The sequence below is a fragment of the Balaenoptera ricei genome, chromosome 14 (genome assembly GCF_028023285.1).
Source record: "Balaenoptera ricei isolate mBalRic1 chromosome 14, mBalRic1.hap2, whole genome shotgun sequence".
In the NCBI taxonomy this organism is placed as follows: domain Eukaryota; kingdom Metazoa; phylum Chordata; class Mammalia; order Artiodactyla; family Balaenopteridae; genus Balaenoptera; species Balaenoptera ricei.
The window spans coordinates 76,247,033-76,263,873 of NC_082652.1; the positions used below are offsets into that span (position 1 = coordinate 76,247,033).

Here is a 16,841-nt window from a genome sequence, read left to right on the forward strand (position 1 = left end):
AAGAGAAAGAAAGTATGGAATAATGAACTAGGAGAGTAGGAAAACGAAAGGTCTATGGAAATATGGTCACTATTAAGGGCCCACTGAGATCAGTGGTCAGGAAATTCAAGTGGATCTTTCAGCATGTTCATCATTCATGTCCATCTTCATTGTAAGGTGCAGAGTAGGTGGAGAGTTGAATTCAACTAGTGTTGAATTGATTCTACAAGATTGACATATAGTTTTAGAGAAAGGTAAAATTATAGAAATTGCTGTTTGTAATAGACTAATGGTGTGGCGTGATCAAGGAGACCATCTTGGAAGTGGAAAGAAAGTAGAAAAGCCTGGAGGAAAGTGTTGAAATCTGGCTCTGAACTTGAGTTTATTGGGAAGTTGTGGTAGGGCCTTACAGAAGAGGAAATGATTAAGGTAATGCTACATGGAAGATTATTAGAGGAAGGAAATACAAGCAAATGTTTCTGGGAGGCACTGATAAAACATATTCCTACATTAAAAAATGTCCATGTATTTTCCTTTCCTAAAAAATGACTTAGAGTCTTCCAGAGTTGTGTAATGATTGTGAATATATATGTCTTCCAGGCGCACTGGACCGGTGTGTGATGGGGATCACAGCAGTAGAGATACTGAATGCTTGTGATGAAGCAGCTCCTGCTGCCGTCGACTCACTTAGTCACCCAGCAGTCAACTTAAAACAAGCTATGACACGACGCAGTCTTGCTGCTCTTAAAAACATGGCCCATCATAAGCTACAAGCTCTTGCAACTAACCTCTTGGCTTCTGAGGCATCTGACAAAGTAAGTTTTGTATGTGGGCTCATGTGTCCCCATTCAACTTCATTTAATAATGCAGCTTTGGCACGTCTTAGGGAATCATTTTTGGGAGATGACACGGGTGAAAAATAAGCTTCTGATTTTTATTTAGGTTTTCCAGCACAGTTTTTAAGTATTTCACGTATTTGGCAGTCTGAAAAAGTGACTTGTTCTTACCATTCAAACTATTTTAAAATGATTCCAACAGACTTAAGTGACTTCAGTTTCTGAAATAGAGCAAACGTTTTATGTATAATCTGCCTTTCTGACTTTCTGACGGTCTTCCTGTAGAAAGGTTGAGCACGAGCTAATATCTTCAGGAGAAAAAAGTAACAATTTAGGCATAATTCGGATGTTTCTAATTGTGGCTTATCTTTTATTTTAAAAGTAGGTTCTGATTTTATTAAGGTTAGGCCATTTAAAGATTTAAGAAAATATGTGAGAGTAAGTATGGTGAGGTTGCACAAGTGCTGGCATTTTTCTGCAAGACCAAAGCTCAATCACACTTTCCTTACTGACACTTAAAATCAATGCATCAGTTACTTCTTCAGTTAACAGAAGATTTTCCTACTAAAAGAAGAACAGTCAACCCCAGTTCATTAATTGGCTACTTGTGTTTAGTTTTGTAGAGACTAGTCACTATTTTGTTTGTCGTATTTGTGTTCTGTGGTATTATTAGAACTAGTTTGTCTCTGGTAATGGATAAATTAATCCTAGAGATGATCCCAGTATTTTATCTGAATCACTACTTAAAATTCCTTCTTCCATCTTAGAATTCATTAGAATTATGAATGGGTAACCAAATACCTTTATTTTCATTCCCTCTTATTCCTGATTCCTATTTTTTAAATGATGAGACGTGGAATAAATAACAAAGAGGTTGAAAGGGTCATCTACGAACTTGAAAATTTGCCCGTGAATTAGCGAGTGCTAATGACATAGGAAATACTATAGGCAGCTCCACGGACCCATATCCTTCAGTAATTGGCAGTAATATTTGATCATTCTGTCTTTCCCCAAAATATTAATGTTTTATTGGCTTTGTTATATTGTATGTTTCGTAGATTAGAATTGTGAAATCCTCCTGTGATTTTTTTTCATGCTTTCTGTTCCATGCTCTAAAGTTTGAATAGAAATCAGGTTTAAATGCATTTGCCATGCCTATAATTTCTTTGAAGAGGTCATGTGGATGTTCCCTAGGAATTCAGTGTTCATAGCACATTGTCTGATGTTCTATATAATTTTAATATTAAGCAAACTTATAAAACAGTACATTCAAGGGCAAGCATGTGTGTTTTGTAATTCCCAAATTTATTCTTTTTCTTGTTGGTGTCCCCTAGAAGTAAAAATTTGGAAAAATAATTATATAACTAGAAAATTAAAGAAAAATAAGTGGTACAGTAACATTTATGAATGGCTTTTGTAAGTGGCCATGGTCCATTATGTGATTTTTACAATCTTGTTTGTCCCTGTTTTAATAGCACATTTTATAGTGCAATTAGTGATAAAAGCACCAGATATCAGAGACAGTACACTTATGTATTGTAAAATATATTGCTCGTGAACCTCCTCAGTCTTGTAGCAGTGGTAATTGTTGCCTGGCCTACAAGGAAAACAATTATAGAAGGGGGAAAAGGCTTAGGAAGCTGAGGCTGCAGGAGGATAATCACTTTATGAAAAATGTATGTTGGCTGGACCATTAGGGATTTCTCTAACTATTTTCTCATGTTGACTTAGAGTCTTCTTCTGAGGGGAATATTTAAAGAGCCATCCTCTGGATGGCTTTCTAACCTCAAGAGAAATGAAGCCCACCCAAAGTTAAAAAAAAAGTAACCAAAACATAACCAAGAGCCTCTCAGTGGTACAGGACTTACTCTAGGGTATTGGATCTGATTTTTTTTCATGGGTCTCTCAACAGAAAGTGAAACCTCTATGGGAATACTCTATATAAAGTATCCTGGTTTTCCCTTGTTAGAGTAGTGTTAGCAACTGGGCTATTTGGAAGTAAAAAATATTTTACATTGTTAATTAGGTTAATTATGCCAGACATATACAGCTTTACAAGCAAAGATAATTTACTGTCCTGTGATTTTTTTTTTTTTTTCTTTCACTGGAAGAGCAAGAAGGTGTTAAGTAGAATTATCCTTTATTATTGCATCGAATCTTTGGAAGGTGTGTGTACTCAAAACCCTGTGTATTCCACTTATGACATGTATCTTATATTTCTCCTTGTATTATAGTAACATATATACTTACCTAATTCTCCCTACTGAAATCCAGTCTTCTTTTTTTTTTTAATTAATTTTTATTGGAGTATAGTTGATTTACAATGTTGTGTTAGTTTCAAGTGTACAGCAAAGTGAATCATTTATACATATATACACTGTTTTTTAGATTCTTTTCCCACATAGGTCATTACAGAGTATTGAGTAGAGTTCCCTGTGCTATACAGTAGGTTCTTATTAGTTATCTATTTTATATATAGTAGTGTATATATGTCAATCCCAATCTCCCAATTTATCCCCCCCGCCCTTTCCTCCTTGGTAACTGTAAGTTTGTTTTATACATCTGCGACTCTATGAAATCCAGTCTTCTTGCAGACAGGGATTATGACTTATTTATCTCATCTCTGTGTTTTCCCCATGACATCTCATAGCAGCTGTGCAATAAATATTTGTTGAATTGGATCATGTGTAACAGAAAGTGCTGATAGCCTCTGCTTCAGCCTCTTTGCCCACCTCTTCTTCATTCCCCTCACAGTGGATTGTTTTGACTTGACAGTCAAATCTCTCCCTATTCATGACACTCTAGATGTTTATTAGGTACTTTGCCCTCTGTTCAGTTTTGCATTCTCTCCGTTTGGTTTTGGTGGGCAAGTTGGTCCCGGCGTAACTCATTCTCCTTCCTTGCCATCTCTGTATTTTCAAACATCCTGAAATTATCTCAACTTCCACCCCCTCCTTTACTCCTGTTTCTTGTGGCTCTAGGCCAGGGTTGCTCAACCCCAGCACTATTGACCTTTTGGGCTGGATAATTTTTTGCTGCGGGGGACTGTCCTTTGCATTGTAGGATGTCAGAGAAGCATTTTTCCTCTACCCACTGCATGCAAATAGCACCCCCTCTCCCCTAAGCATGACAGTCAAAAAGGTTTTTAGACATGGGGGGCAAAATTGCCTCTGGATTAAAAGCACTGCTTTGGAGAAAAAAAGTTGAGGAATGGTAAAGATCCTACATCCTATTTTTGTGTCTTTCTTTTCCCCTCCCCAGTTTTCTTCTTTAATGTCTCTCCTCTTTGAGAATGGTGAAGCCAGCCTTAGCCCTCATCCCTTCTGCCCACTGTGGCAGAAATAGTTCTTGCATTCTCTCTGGGCTCACACCTTTCTGTTCAGACCTTTCCTAAAACACTTCACTTTGTGTGTGGTATTTTTTTGTTTGTTTGCTGAGCTTCTTGAGGACAGGAGTTGAGTTTCTCCCCCTTTTATTTCCAGTGCTTAACATAGTGGAGCATAGCAAGTACCCAGGAAATGTAGTGTGAAGTTAGTTTGCAAGTGTAGATTGGAGTCATGTGGAATCAACTCGGGTGCAAAGCCGAGGACTTAACTCAATGAATAATGACACGATATTGGGTAGTCTTAAAAGGAGATATTTGTTTAAGAATGATTTTGCCATGTCTGACACTTATATGCAGACCACTTTATAAATGTTGACTTGGGAAATGAATTGTGAGGCTCCTGGGATGATATAGTGAGAGGTGTGGGAACTGGAAAGGATTAAGCAGTGGAAATATAGACGAGGGATAACTTGTAAGCTGTTGTGTAGGTTGAATAAATAGGACTTCACAAATGAGCAAGAGAAGATTTGAGACATACAGGTTGATTTCCAAGATCCAAGCCTGGGTAAAGGGAGAATGGTGGAGATGTTAACAGAAATAAACAACTCATAGCATAGGCTTTGAAGTTGATTGTAACAGGAGACATTTGCCTCTTCTGTGTAATGTTGAGAGATGGGGTACATGTGGCGGGAGCAAACAACCTCCAAGAAAGGAATGATACGATGCTGGGGTAGAGTAGGGATGGGATTTTATTTCCTAAATGAACACTGTAATGGAGTGCCTGAATTAGACTGCAGCTGACATTTTGGGGTGCCTACTATCATTAGATTATTCCAGATATGCCGTTTTCCTTAATTCTCATTACAAATAGATGACTTAGTTATCCTCAGATTTGCAAATGATGAACCTAAAGGACATTTGGTTAGAACAGAGATTGGCAAAGTTTTTTCTGTAAAGGGTTAGATAGTAAAACAATTAAGCTTTGTAGACCATATTGCTTCTGTCACAATGATTCAACTCTGCCATTACAGTGGCATTAAAGCAGTTATAGACACTATGTAAATGGACTGGCTCCCAATAAAACTTTATTTACGAAAACAGGCAATGGGCTGGATTTGGCCCCTGGGTCATAGTTTGCTGACCCCTGCATCGGAAGATGGCATTATTAATATCAAGGTTGTGGGTACAGTTCCCCCATGGAACGGCCTTTGCTTCAGTTTTGAAAAGCAGTTCAAAGGAGTGGTTTAGAGCCCAAGTTCTAGTCACAGGCGTATCTGTGTTCCAACTGCATCTCTGTAACTTCCTGCCTGTTGGTGACCTTGGACAAGTAACTCCAGTGGCCTAGCTTACACATATAATTGAAAACAAATCTTTGTAAAGGAAGTAAAGGTTGACAGTCGATTAGAGCAATGAAATAACATCAAGACTTGGGGAATAAAAAAGAGCGTATGGAGTTAGTAATTAGTAAAGTCATTGGTCATCATTAAGAGCTGTTTTGGTAGAATTAGTTGGGTCAGAAGTCAGGATACAGCGAGCTAGGAATGAGCATGAGGTGAAGTGGAGGCACAGTGTGTGGAAGAAGTTTGCTTTTGGAGAAATAAAAGATTAGTAGCTTCAGTGGCTGCAGGGTTAAGAGCAGAGTTTATGCTTTGGGAGCTCACTGAACACTTTTGTTGGTGAAGGGAGTGATTGGTGGGGCCATGGAAGAGGACATGGTGTTGAGAATAGAGTTGGAAAGTTCACCCTTATTAGAAATTGTTTCCTTATAATCTGTAGTGATGAAAAGAGGGAGGTGAATATAACAAATTATTTTCAGTGGAAGAAGAGAAGAGTAGGCTGGGATATCTGTTTTAAAAAAAGGAAGTGGTTATAATCCCTTGGAGGTAGAGTCATCTTCTTCTTTTCTTTTAATCCCTCATTAAACTCAGAATAAGTAGTATACTGGATTAAGAGTTAGAGAACTTGTAAGATATAAATAACTAGGAGATCATAGCTGGCATGTCATGGCATTTGAGGAATGCATAAATGGATATGTCAAGAAGAATGTCTGGGCATATCAGGTGATCTTTTTGACAAGTTTTCCCACAAAGCATTTGCCAGACACTGGTTCTTGGTGAGGAGATCTTGGTGGACGCCTTGGGCCCATGGGATTTTATTAGTAAAGCTAGAAAGCCCTTGCAGCCATGGAATTCATTTTTTAGGCCTACTGTGTGTAATTTTTTATTGGGCCCCGTTACTCTTGGGCATTGTTGTATCAATCAGAATCACCCTATTTATATTGAAAAATGATGAGGTTGAAGAAATTGAAAATTGACCAGGATGATTTATCTTTTACCTTCCATATCTCTCTCTGTCGTCTAATTAGTCAAAACCCTGAAAAAATGAATGGACTGTATTTGCAAAGGTCAGTAACTTTGTGTTCTGTGTAACTAGGCAAGAGAATGGAATTTACAAGTCAAATATAACCTGCTGAGAACATACTCTGTGTTTTTTGCTTGCAGAATTCACTCTGTTAAAAAAAAAAGTGTACTGATTGAATTGACTTTATGATTCACTGTGAAAAGGGCACTTGTATGGTACAGAGACAAGCCAAATGACGTTATGTACAGGGTACCAAGCCTTGTCTGGTGAAGTGTTTTCAGCCTTAGAAAAATTCTTATGATATGCCTGACCTTTGAAGTATCATTAAACTTGCTTAACATTCTGCTCCAAAAGTTTAATGAATATTTTAAAAGAAAATATGAATATGTTAATTGTATATTTATTATATACTTTGAAGTATATATGAGTTCAGTTTTGGGTTCTTCTAAATGGTTATTAAGACAAAAATTTTATATTACACTAATTATTGTCTAATTGTTAACAAATGAAATTAAGGAGACTTAGCTAAGCTGCCCAGCCTTAAGAAAACAAAGGAGTGAATGTCTCTGTAGGAGGAGAATAAACGTTTATTAAATGCCTTTGTGACCAGTGATTCCCTTTGATGGAGGATAATAATTAGAAACTGAATCTGGATGCTGTGTACACTCATTGCTCCTGGGATGACGTTGCATCCGGGCCCTTTCAGTAGACAGAGCTAGGTAGTATTATGTATGTTTACATGAATACACACTTACACAAACGTGTACGTCTTTAAGTATCTCTCTGTCTTCCTAAATATATTACATACCTTGGGTTAACACCATTACCTCCAATTCCAACCAGACACCACAGTGTTGGCTGTAGCCTCCCCTTCTGGCTTGTTGTAACTCTCTTCTTCACCTGTGAGAAACCTCTCCCAGTATTTTCATTGTATTTATTTGCTCAGTTCCCCCTTTGTGTAAACAATTTCCCACTCACCCCAAATCTCTTTTTAGGTGTGCCCACCAAAAGCTTGCCCCCCACAAAGGAAAAGAAGTTTCATTTCTTCTTGATTCTTAACATTTTCTTTCTTTCCACCTTCTGCTTCTCTTAGGCATTATCAGTTGTATTCATTCATTCTTGTGTTTCTTTCCATTGAGGCTTCTTTGCCAAAGTGATGTTTTGTTTTATTTTTAATTCTTTTTTTTTTTAACATCTTTATTGGAGTATAATTGCTTTACAATGGTGTGTTAGTTTCTGCTTTATAACAAAGTGAATCAGTTATACATATACATATGTCCCCATACCTCTTCCCTCTTGCATCTCCCTCCCTCCCACCCTCCCTATCCCACCCCCCTAGGTGGTCACAAAGCACCGAGCTGATCTCCGTGTGGTATGTGGCTGCTTCCCCTTAGCTATCTGTTTTACGTTTGGTAGTGTATATATGTCCCTGCCACTCTCTCACTTTGTCCCAGCTTACCCTTCCCCCTCCCAGTATCCTCAAGTACATTCGCTAGTAGGTCTGCATCTTTATTCCCATCTTGCCCCTAGGTTCTTCATGACCAGTTTTTGTTTTTTTTTTTTACATTCCATATATATGCGTTAGCATACAGTATTTGTTTTTCTCTTTCTGACTTACTTCACTCTGTATGACAGTCTCTAGGTCCATCCACCTCACTACAAATAACTCAGTTTCGTTCCTTTTTATGGCTGAGTAATATTCCATTGTATATATGTGCCACATCTTCTTTATCCATTCATCTGTCGATGGACACTTAGGTTGCTTCCATGTCCTGGCTATTGTAAATAGAGCTGCAATGAACATTTTGGTACATGACTCTTTTTGAATTATGGTTTTCTCAGGGTATATGCCCAGTAGTGGGATTGCTGGGTCATATGGTAGTTCTGTTTTTAGTTTTTTAAGGAACCTCCATACTGTTCTCCATAGTGGCTGTATCAATTTACATTCCCACCAACAGTGCAAGAGGGTTCCCTTTTCTCCACACCCTCTCCAGCATTTATTGTTTGTAGACTTGTTGTTGATGGCCATTCTGAGCGGTGTGAGATGATATCTCATTGTAGTTTTTTTTTTTTTTAATTTTATTTATTTATTTCTTTATTTATGGCTGTGTTGGGTCTTCGTTTCTGTGTGAGGGCTTTCTCTAGTTGCGGCAAGTGGGGGCCATTCTTCATTGCGGTGCGCGGGCTTCTCACTATCGCGGCCTCTCTTGTTGTGGAGCACAGGGGAAGTTGTCCCTGGATCACGGGAGCCTGGCAGTGGCGGGCTGCACAGGCTCCCGGGAGGGGCGGTGTGGAGAGTGACCTGTGCTCGCACGCAGGCTTCTTGGTGGTGGCAGCAGCAGTCTTAGCGTCTCATGCCCGTCTCTGGGGTCCACGCTGATAGCCGCAGCTCGCGCCCCTCTCGAGCTCCTTTAAGCTGCGCTCTGAATCCCCTCTCCTCGTGCACGCCGAAACAATGGTCTCTTGCCTCTTAGGCAGGTCCAGACCTTTTCCTGGACTCCCTCCCGGCTAGCTGTGGTGCACTAACCCCCTTCAGGCTGTGTGTACGCAGCCAACCCCGGTTCTCTCCCTGGGATCCGACCTCCGAAGCCTGAGCCTCAGCTCCCAGCCCCTGCCCGCCCCGGCAGGTGAGCAGACAAGGCTCTCGGGCTGGTGAGTGCTGGTCAGCACCGATCCTCTGTGCGGGGATCTCACCACTTTGCCCTCCGCATCCCTGTGGCTGCGCTCTGCTCCGTGGCTCCGAAGCTTCCCCCCTCTGCCACCTGCAGTCTCCGCCAGTGAAGGGGCTTCTAGTGTGTGGAGACCTTTCCTCCTTCACAGCTCCTTCCCTGAGGTGCAGGTCCCGTCCCTATTCTTTTGTCTCTGTTTTTTCTTTTTTCTTTTGCCCTACCCAGGTACGTGGGGAGTTTCTTGCCTTTTGGGAGGTCTGAGGTCTTCTGCCAGCATTCAGTAGGTGTTCTGTAGGAGTTGTTCCACATGTAGATGTACTTCTGATGTATTTGTGGGGAGGAAGGTGATCTCCATGTCTTACTTTTCTGCCATCTTGAAGCTCCTCCCCTTTAATTCTTTCTTGAGTTCAGTCATTTCATTTCCGATTTTTCTAATTCTCATTTGTATTGTTCTTTCATGTTGAGTATCATTTTAAAAATGTTCTGTAGCTTGTTTTGAAATAGTACATTCGTTTCGATCTGCTGCTTCAACATGTCTGTTTTTTTTTCTGGTTCTTATTCTCTCTCTCTCTTTTTTTAATAGAGGGCCGATTTTTATTTAAGATCTGGCATGCAGGGTCTTAGTTCCCCAACCAGGGATCGAACCCATGCCCCATGCAGTAGAAGTGCAGAGCCGTAACCACTGGACCTCTAGGGAATCCCCGTTCTTATTCTCATTTTACTTGCAATAATTTTGACCTCAATACTTTTTGTTTCTCACTTTGTGAAATGATTTTTTCTGGATTTTTTGAATGATTAATTCAGATAGATTTTCTAACTTCACAGAACTCCTTCTGTTGTTTCATGTGGTTCAATAATATGGTGACTTGCTTTCTGATAGTTCCTGGCACTGTTCCTCTCCTTCCTTTTTTATTTATTTATTTTTGGTTTTTTAAATTACCTGTCAATTTTGACTACATTCTTAGCAGTTTTTCCTTATGGCGGGATCCTTTCCTAGAAGGGAGCGTGGATACATCAGTGTTGTAAGGGCCCTGGGAATCTGATGTGCCAGCCCCCTCAGATCTCACAACTGCAGGCCCTTGTGTTCACTTGCTGTTGAGGTAGGTAAGCTCCTCCCGGGTTCAGCTGCTGTTTTCAGGTTTATTTTTTGGTTAAGTATCTGTTGGCTCTTTTAGAGTTTTCCTGTCAGAGCTGTCAAATACATTCCTGCTTCTCCTTCCTTCTTACTACAGGGATGCCTGATACCAGGTGGATTTTGTAGCTGTTGGTGGGTTTTCCCATCCACTTGAATTTTGGGATTTGTGGGTATACTTCATCACTTAATTTTGTTGAAAATGTTCTCAGTGGGTTTCGGTTATGCTGCCTAGTTGCTCTGTCTCTTTTTATGAGGGGGTTTGGGAAAATCCAGTAACTATGCTGGCGTCGCTGCTCTGATCTTCCGTTTGGGTCTCTATAGTCTTGATGTTAAATGTAGAATTCGGTGAAATGAATTAGTTAAGGAGAAATATTAAACATTCGTTTAAAAATCTTACTTGTGTATTATTTGCCCTAGATGAAGCATGTTTGTAAATATCTATCGTTTTTCTGGATTACACTGGTAAGATACCAGTGTGGTTTTGAATTGAAAGGAAACGTACTTTATTTATGCGAGAAGATCCTTAACCTCCTGGCAGGTGACAGTTGCCCTGAGTCCATCAGCCTGGATTGAACTTCTCCTCCTGTGCTGCCACAATCTCATCACATGGTGGTTAGTGAGACTGACTTTTAAACTCTACAGTGAGCAGTCAGTGACTTTGTTTTGCCGTTACTTCCCTCTCTATTGTTTGTCATTTGGAACTTTAAAAGTTCTAGAATGAAAATTTTAGAATTTAACATGAAGCTTTGGTAAAGAGATTCCTTAAGGAATGAGCTTAAGAAAATTTTTTTGGAACCACAAATGTAAAATTAAAAGATTTAAAGTAACTAAGGAGGCACAGGTATATAGGGCAGGTAATGGGGTTAATTTCTGGACATACATTATTGCATTAGTTGCTATTACCACAGACACAAGTGAACACAAGGCAGTCCATGAAGTCCTGTTGGCCTGCCTCTCTGCTCCCTCCCTCTTTTCCTCTCTTTCTCCATCTTTTCCTCCCTTCCACAGGCTATTCATTATATTAAATTCATCATTCATCTTCATCTCTGTAAAAATGGTTCACATTCCTCTAATGTATTTATGTCCTAATTCTGTTATTCCTTCTTCATATTTGCCTCACTTTCATAGTACTCTCACACGCACAGAAAAGTACAGTGTATGTAGGTTGTAAGTGCATGTGCTTGGTGTGTGCATGTGTGTGCGCATGTGTGTACTCAACAGTCACGGATATTTCGTAGAGTTTGGGATGAATGCTTTGAAGATTTCCAACTCAGGTTGATTTCTACCAACTTTTTCTCCAGTTTGGGGGAAATGAGTTTTAGGTTACTATGAATATAATACGACTTATTCCATTAAGGAATGAAACTAAACTCTCAAAACTAACTACATATTTAGTTCATATTTACTAAATTTTTTGGTGACTACAGGGTTTTTATTTAGCTCTCTTTCCTTTTTAAGGATTCTTGAATTAGAAACAAATGGATTTATGGTGATCATTGTATAGCACCATCAAATAATGACACATACAAGGGAACTTGCCTTCCTGAAACTTAACAAGCCCCGTGGCTCTAGTGCCTTATTGGCCCTGTGCTTTGCACACAATAGCTGTTCAACAGATTTATAAATGGAATTCATAATTCATATTAAATATAATTCATCGTATTATTCTGAACCAAGAAAAAGCCATCTTGTTCTGTGATGGTTTTAAATTCGGAACAGTTTTGTTTTTCCTTGGAATGTGAGAAACAGCAAAGGAGAAATTTCCTTCACCATTGTTTCCCCATCATTTCACTATCTCACATAATAAATCCAATGGCAGACTGCTGAGAGAATAGGAACACTAGCTAGATCAAACCCTATGACCTCGGCAGCCAGATCTTTCTAGCCCTTGTGTGTGGTACTTTATATCTAACTCTTATTTGGGAACCTAAAGGTATTTTGAAGTAATCTGATAGAAGTGTAAAGATTTGTGACTAAAAATTAATATGTTAGTACTTCCGGTAAGAAATAATTTCTTCTAATATGCTTGAAAAATCTGCTCTTTATTGGACCATATAAAAGATTTTCAAACTTCCTGACTTTTATAACCTCTGTTAGAAAATAATTGAATCAGTCTAGTTCAGTAAACTTTTATTGACTCTTAGGTGCTGTGTTAGGCCCTTGAGAGTCCAAATGGATAAGACATGATATTTACCCTCAGGAAATATCAACAGATAAATACAATGCAGTGAAGTAAGTGAGATGGCTGAGGAAATGCAGAAAGTATTGCAGAAACCTGGCCTAGCTTCAGGTGATCAGGACTGGCTTCTTGGAGGAGGGGACATTGAAGAATGAGTGCAATATAGTCCGGTGGCGGGTGGAGCTGGCTTGCAGTGTGTTCTGGGAGTAGCGGATGGCAGATGCAGGGAGGGAGGTGGGGAGTGCCATGTGTGCTCTGTAGCGCTGGAGGATCAGCTGAGGAGAGGCAGGCGGAGGTGGGAGGTGAGGCTGGTCCATGCGTACCATGTGATGGCACTAAAGTGTTATCTCAGTGGCTTTCAAACTTAAAAAATTAGCATTAGCATTCTTCCCTCAAAAAGAATTTTACCTGAAAGCCAGTATGTATAACAGATATGAGGAAATGTAGAGGAGAGTTTAAATTGAAGAACTGTTTGTGAGCCATATTTGGCAGGACCTAATGATTCATTAGGTAGAGGTGGTAAGGGAGGTTGGCTCATTGACTCACAGGCTTTCTGATTGGATGACTGACTAGAAATGGCTCTATCCAGTGTGAGATTGAATGTAGGGACAGGTTTTGTGTGGGTGATGATGAGTTGCTTTGCATACAATGGAGGGGGGACTTGAGGGAGGCGTGTGGTGATGGGTATACAAATTGAGGAATCTCCAGCGTACACCTGGCATTTAAAACCGTGGAAGCAGATGAGATCCTTCAGAGATAGCAAATGGGCTGAGATAGACTCTGGGGATACCACCTGAAGGAGAGGGAGAGGAAACGATGCGGAGAGGAAGTGGTGTGAGGAGAACCAGGAGGATGTGCTGACTTGCAAACAGGGAATCGGGTGTTTCAAGAAGGGTGGAGCGATCAATTGTGTCAAACGCAAAAGCTGAGTGTTAGAAGGATTGAAACGTGTGTGTCAGTGAGGTCATTAGTATCCTTTTTCAGACCTGTCTCCCCACGATGTGGGGGGCAGCAGCTTGATTGTGGTGGGTCAAGGAGTGAATGGGAGGTGTGGAAATAGAAGGAGCCAGTGCGGAATACTTTTGAAAAGTTGGTATGATAAGGGAAGTAGAAGGAGAATAGCCAGAGGGAAATCCAGTCTTGAAGACAGGTTAGAGTGTCTGTGGATTAAGGGTAAAGAGCCAGTGGAGAGCGGCAGGTTCACGATCAGGGTGGGGAGGAGACAGCTGATGAAGCTGGGTTCCACAGGGGATGAGAGGGTGGCAGAGGGAAGGGCACTTGGCTTTGACGTGGAGAAGGAAAACTTCATTTTCTCAAGCTGAGGTTTAAGGAAAGAAGCCATCTCCATAACATAAAAGTGCAAGTACTGATGTAGACGCTGCAGAAGGTTCTCCAGATCATTTACAAAGGCGGCTACACTAAACAGCGGATTTCCAACAGATGAAACAGCCTTCTTTTGGAAGAAGATGTCATCTAGGACTTTCATAGCTGGAGAGGAGAACTTAGTACCTTGGCTTCAAAGTGCCAAAGGAGGACTTCCCTGGTGGCGCCGTGGTTAAGAATCTGCCTGCCAATGCAGGGAACGCGGGTTCGAGCCCTGGTCTGGGAAGATCCCACACGCCGCGGAGCAACTAAGCCCGTGCGCCACAACTACTGAGCCCACGTGCCACAACTGCTGAAGCCCATGTGCCTAGAACCCATGCTCCACAACAAGAGAAGCCACCACAATGAGAAGCCCACACACCGCAAGGAAGAGTAGCCCCCGCTCGCCACAACTCGAGAAAGCCTGCGTGCAGCAACGAAGACCCAACACAGCCAAAAATAAACAAACAAACAAAGAAGTAAATAAATAAAAGTGATTACAGGCATGTGTTTAAAAAAAAACAAAGTGCCAAAGGACAGGCTGATTCTCTTGATAGGGGCTAGTACAGCTGGTGACTTGAAGCTGAAGCCAATGCTCATATACCATTCTGAAAACCCTAGTGCCCTTAAGAAATAGGCTAAATCTACTCTGCCTGTGCTCTGTAAATGGAACAACAAAGCACATCTGTTTACATCACGGTTTCCTGAATATTTTAAGCCTGCCATTAAGACATGTTGCTCAGAAAAAAATGATTCCTTTCAAAATATGACTGCTCGTTGACAGTGCACCTGGTGGTTACCTAAGAGCTCTGATGGAGGTGTACAATGAGATTCATGTTGTTTTCATGCCTGCTAACACAGCATCCATTCTGGAGCCCACGGATCAAGGGGTAATTTCGACTTTTAAGTCTTATTATTTAAGAAATACATTTTGTGAGGATATAGCCGTCACGGATGGTGATTCCTCTGATGGATCTGGGCAGAGTAAATTGAAAAGGATTCACCATTCTAGATGCCATAGGACATTTGTGATTCATGGGAAGAGGTCGGAATATCAGCATTAATAGGAATTTGGAAGAAGTTAATTCCAACTCTCATGGATGACTTTGAGAGGTTCAAGACTTCAGTGGAGGAAGTAACTATAGATGTGGTGGAAATAGCAAGAGAACTAGAATTAGAAGTGTAGCCTGAAGATATGACTGAATTGCTGCAACCTCATGATAGAACTTGAACAGATGAGGAAAGAGTGGTTTCTTCCTAGGAAATCTGCTGGTGAAGATGCTTTGAAGATTGTTGAAATGACAACAAATGATTTCAACTAGGACATACACTTAGTTGATAAAGCAGCAGCAGGGTTTGAGAGGATTGACTCCAATTTTGAAAGAAGTTCTGTGGGTAAAATACTATTAAACAGCATAGCCTGCTACAGAGGAATCGTTAATGGAAGGGAGAGTCAATCGACGCAGCACACTGCACTGTTGTCTTATTTTAAGAGATTGCCCCAGCTGCCCCAGCCTTCAGCATCCATCACCTTGATAAAGTCAGCAGCCACCGATGTTGAGGAGACCCTCCACCAGCAAAAAGATTTCGACTTCCTGAGGGCTCAGATGATGGTTAACAATTGTTTAGCAATAAAGTATTTTTAATTAAGGTAGGTACATTTTTTAGACATGCTATTGCACAGTTAATAGACTACAGAATAGTGTAAACATAAGTTGTATATGCACTGGGAAACCAAGAAATTCATGTGACTCACTTTATTGTGATCTTATTTGCTTTATTGTGGTGGTCTGGAACCGAACCCACAGTATCTCTGAGGTGTGCCTGTATATTCAGAGATCTTTCCGTTGTCTTCCACACATCTCTCTCTTCTTAGTTTGTGTAAAGATACCTGTTTTTCTTAATCACAGTCACACCTCAATAACAATCACCTAGCAGCAATTAGCCTTGGTGAAACTTACATTTTCTCAGGGGAGTGGATGGGTATAAAGGAAGAGGTAGAAAAAAGAGACAAAAGGAGGGGATTCATCATCATAAATCAGGATTTTAGTTTTTTACAGTCTAATGTAAATTGGTTCCCAGTCTTTTTCACCTGTGTTTCAGTAAATGTAGTATATACAGTTGACCCTTGAACAACATGGGTTTGAACTGTGCGGGTCCACTTATACGTGGATTTCTTTTCAGTCGTAAGCACCACAGTACAACACAATCCAGCGTTGGTTGTATTTGTGGACATGGAGGAACCGCGGATATTGGAGGGCCGACTATAAATTACACGCAGATTTTTGACTGCACGGATGGGTCGATGCACGTAACCTCCGAGTTTTTCAAGGGTCAACTGTACTAACTATTGTGTCTGGAGTGGCCTTGTTCCGTGCCCCCTGCCCTCTGAGCCTGTCACCTAGCTAACTCCCACTCATCTCAGGAGCCTCAGTTCTATGACCATTATCTCCGCAAAGGTTCTGAACTTTTTCAGGTGATGCTAAGTTTAGCAGAGTCAGTTGAATCTTCTCAGATTCTCTGGCACTTGGCTTATGTTTCCATCCTGGTACTTATTTTCTTGTACCAATATATGGAAGCAAGGAGATATACTTGTTTACATGGCTATTTCTCTGTATCAGGGTTTCTTGACTTGAGCACTACTGACATTTTGTGCTGGATAATTCTTTGTTCTGGGGGCTGCCCTGTGCATTGTAACTTGTTTCTCAGCATCCCTGGCCTCTACCCACTGGCCATTAGCACCCTCTCCTAATTGTGACTAACAATGATGTCTGCAGACGTGGCCAAATGTCCTTTGGGGCTGGGGGGAAAACATCACCCCCGGCTGAGATCCACTGCTTTATATCAGACTAGGAGCTCCTTCAGGGACCATCTGATATCCCTCCCTGTACCTCTAGTGCCCAGCACAGAGCGTTCACTGAATTACTGTGAACGAACCAGTATTTGAAGGTTGATTAACGTCGGGTGGACTCACTTTTTCCCTCACCCCCACCCC

The 16,841-nt window shown here is 40.8% G+C and overlaps 1 protein-coding gene across 4 annotated transcripts in view; it reads left to right on the forward strand.

Annotated features, from left to right (window-relative positions):
* WDR7 (WD repeat domain 7) overlaps positions 1 to 16,841 on the forward strand; it is a 357,939-nt gene that overhangs the window by 75,619 nt on the left and 265,479 nt on the right. For all 4 annotated transcript variants that reach the window (XM_059894160.1, XM_059894163.1, XM_059894162.1 and 1 more), the window contains one exon: positions 580 to 794. In XM_059894160.1, coding sequence (XP_059750143.1) covers positions 580 to 794 — 215 coding nt within the window. The remainder of the gene's footprint in view (positions 1 to 579; positions 795 to 16,841) is intronic.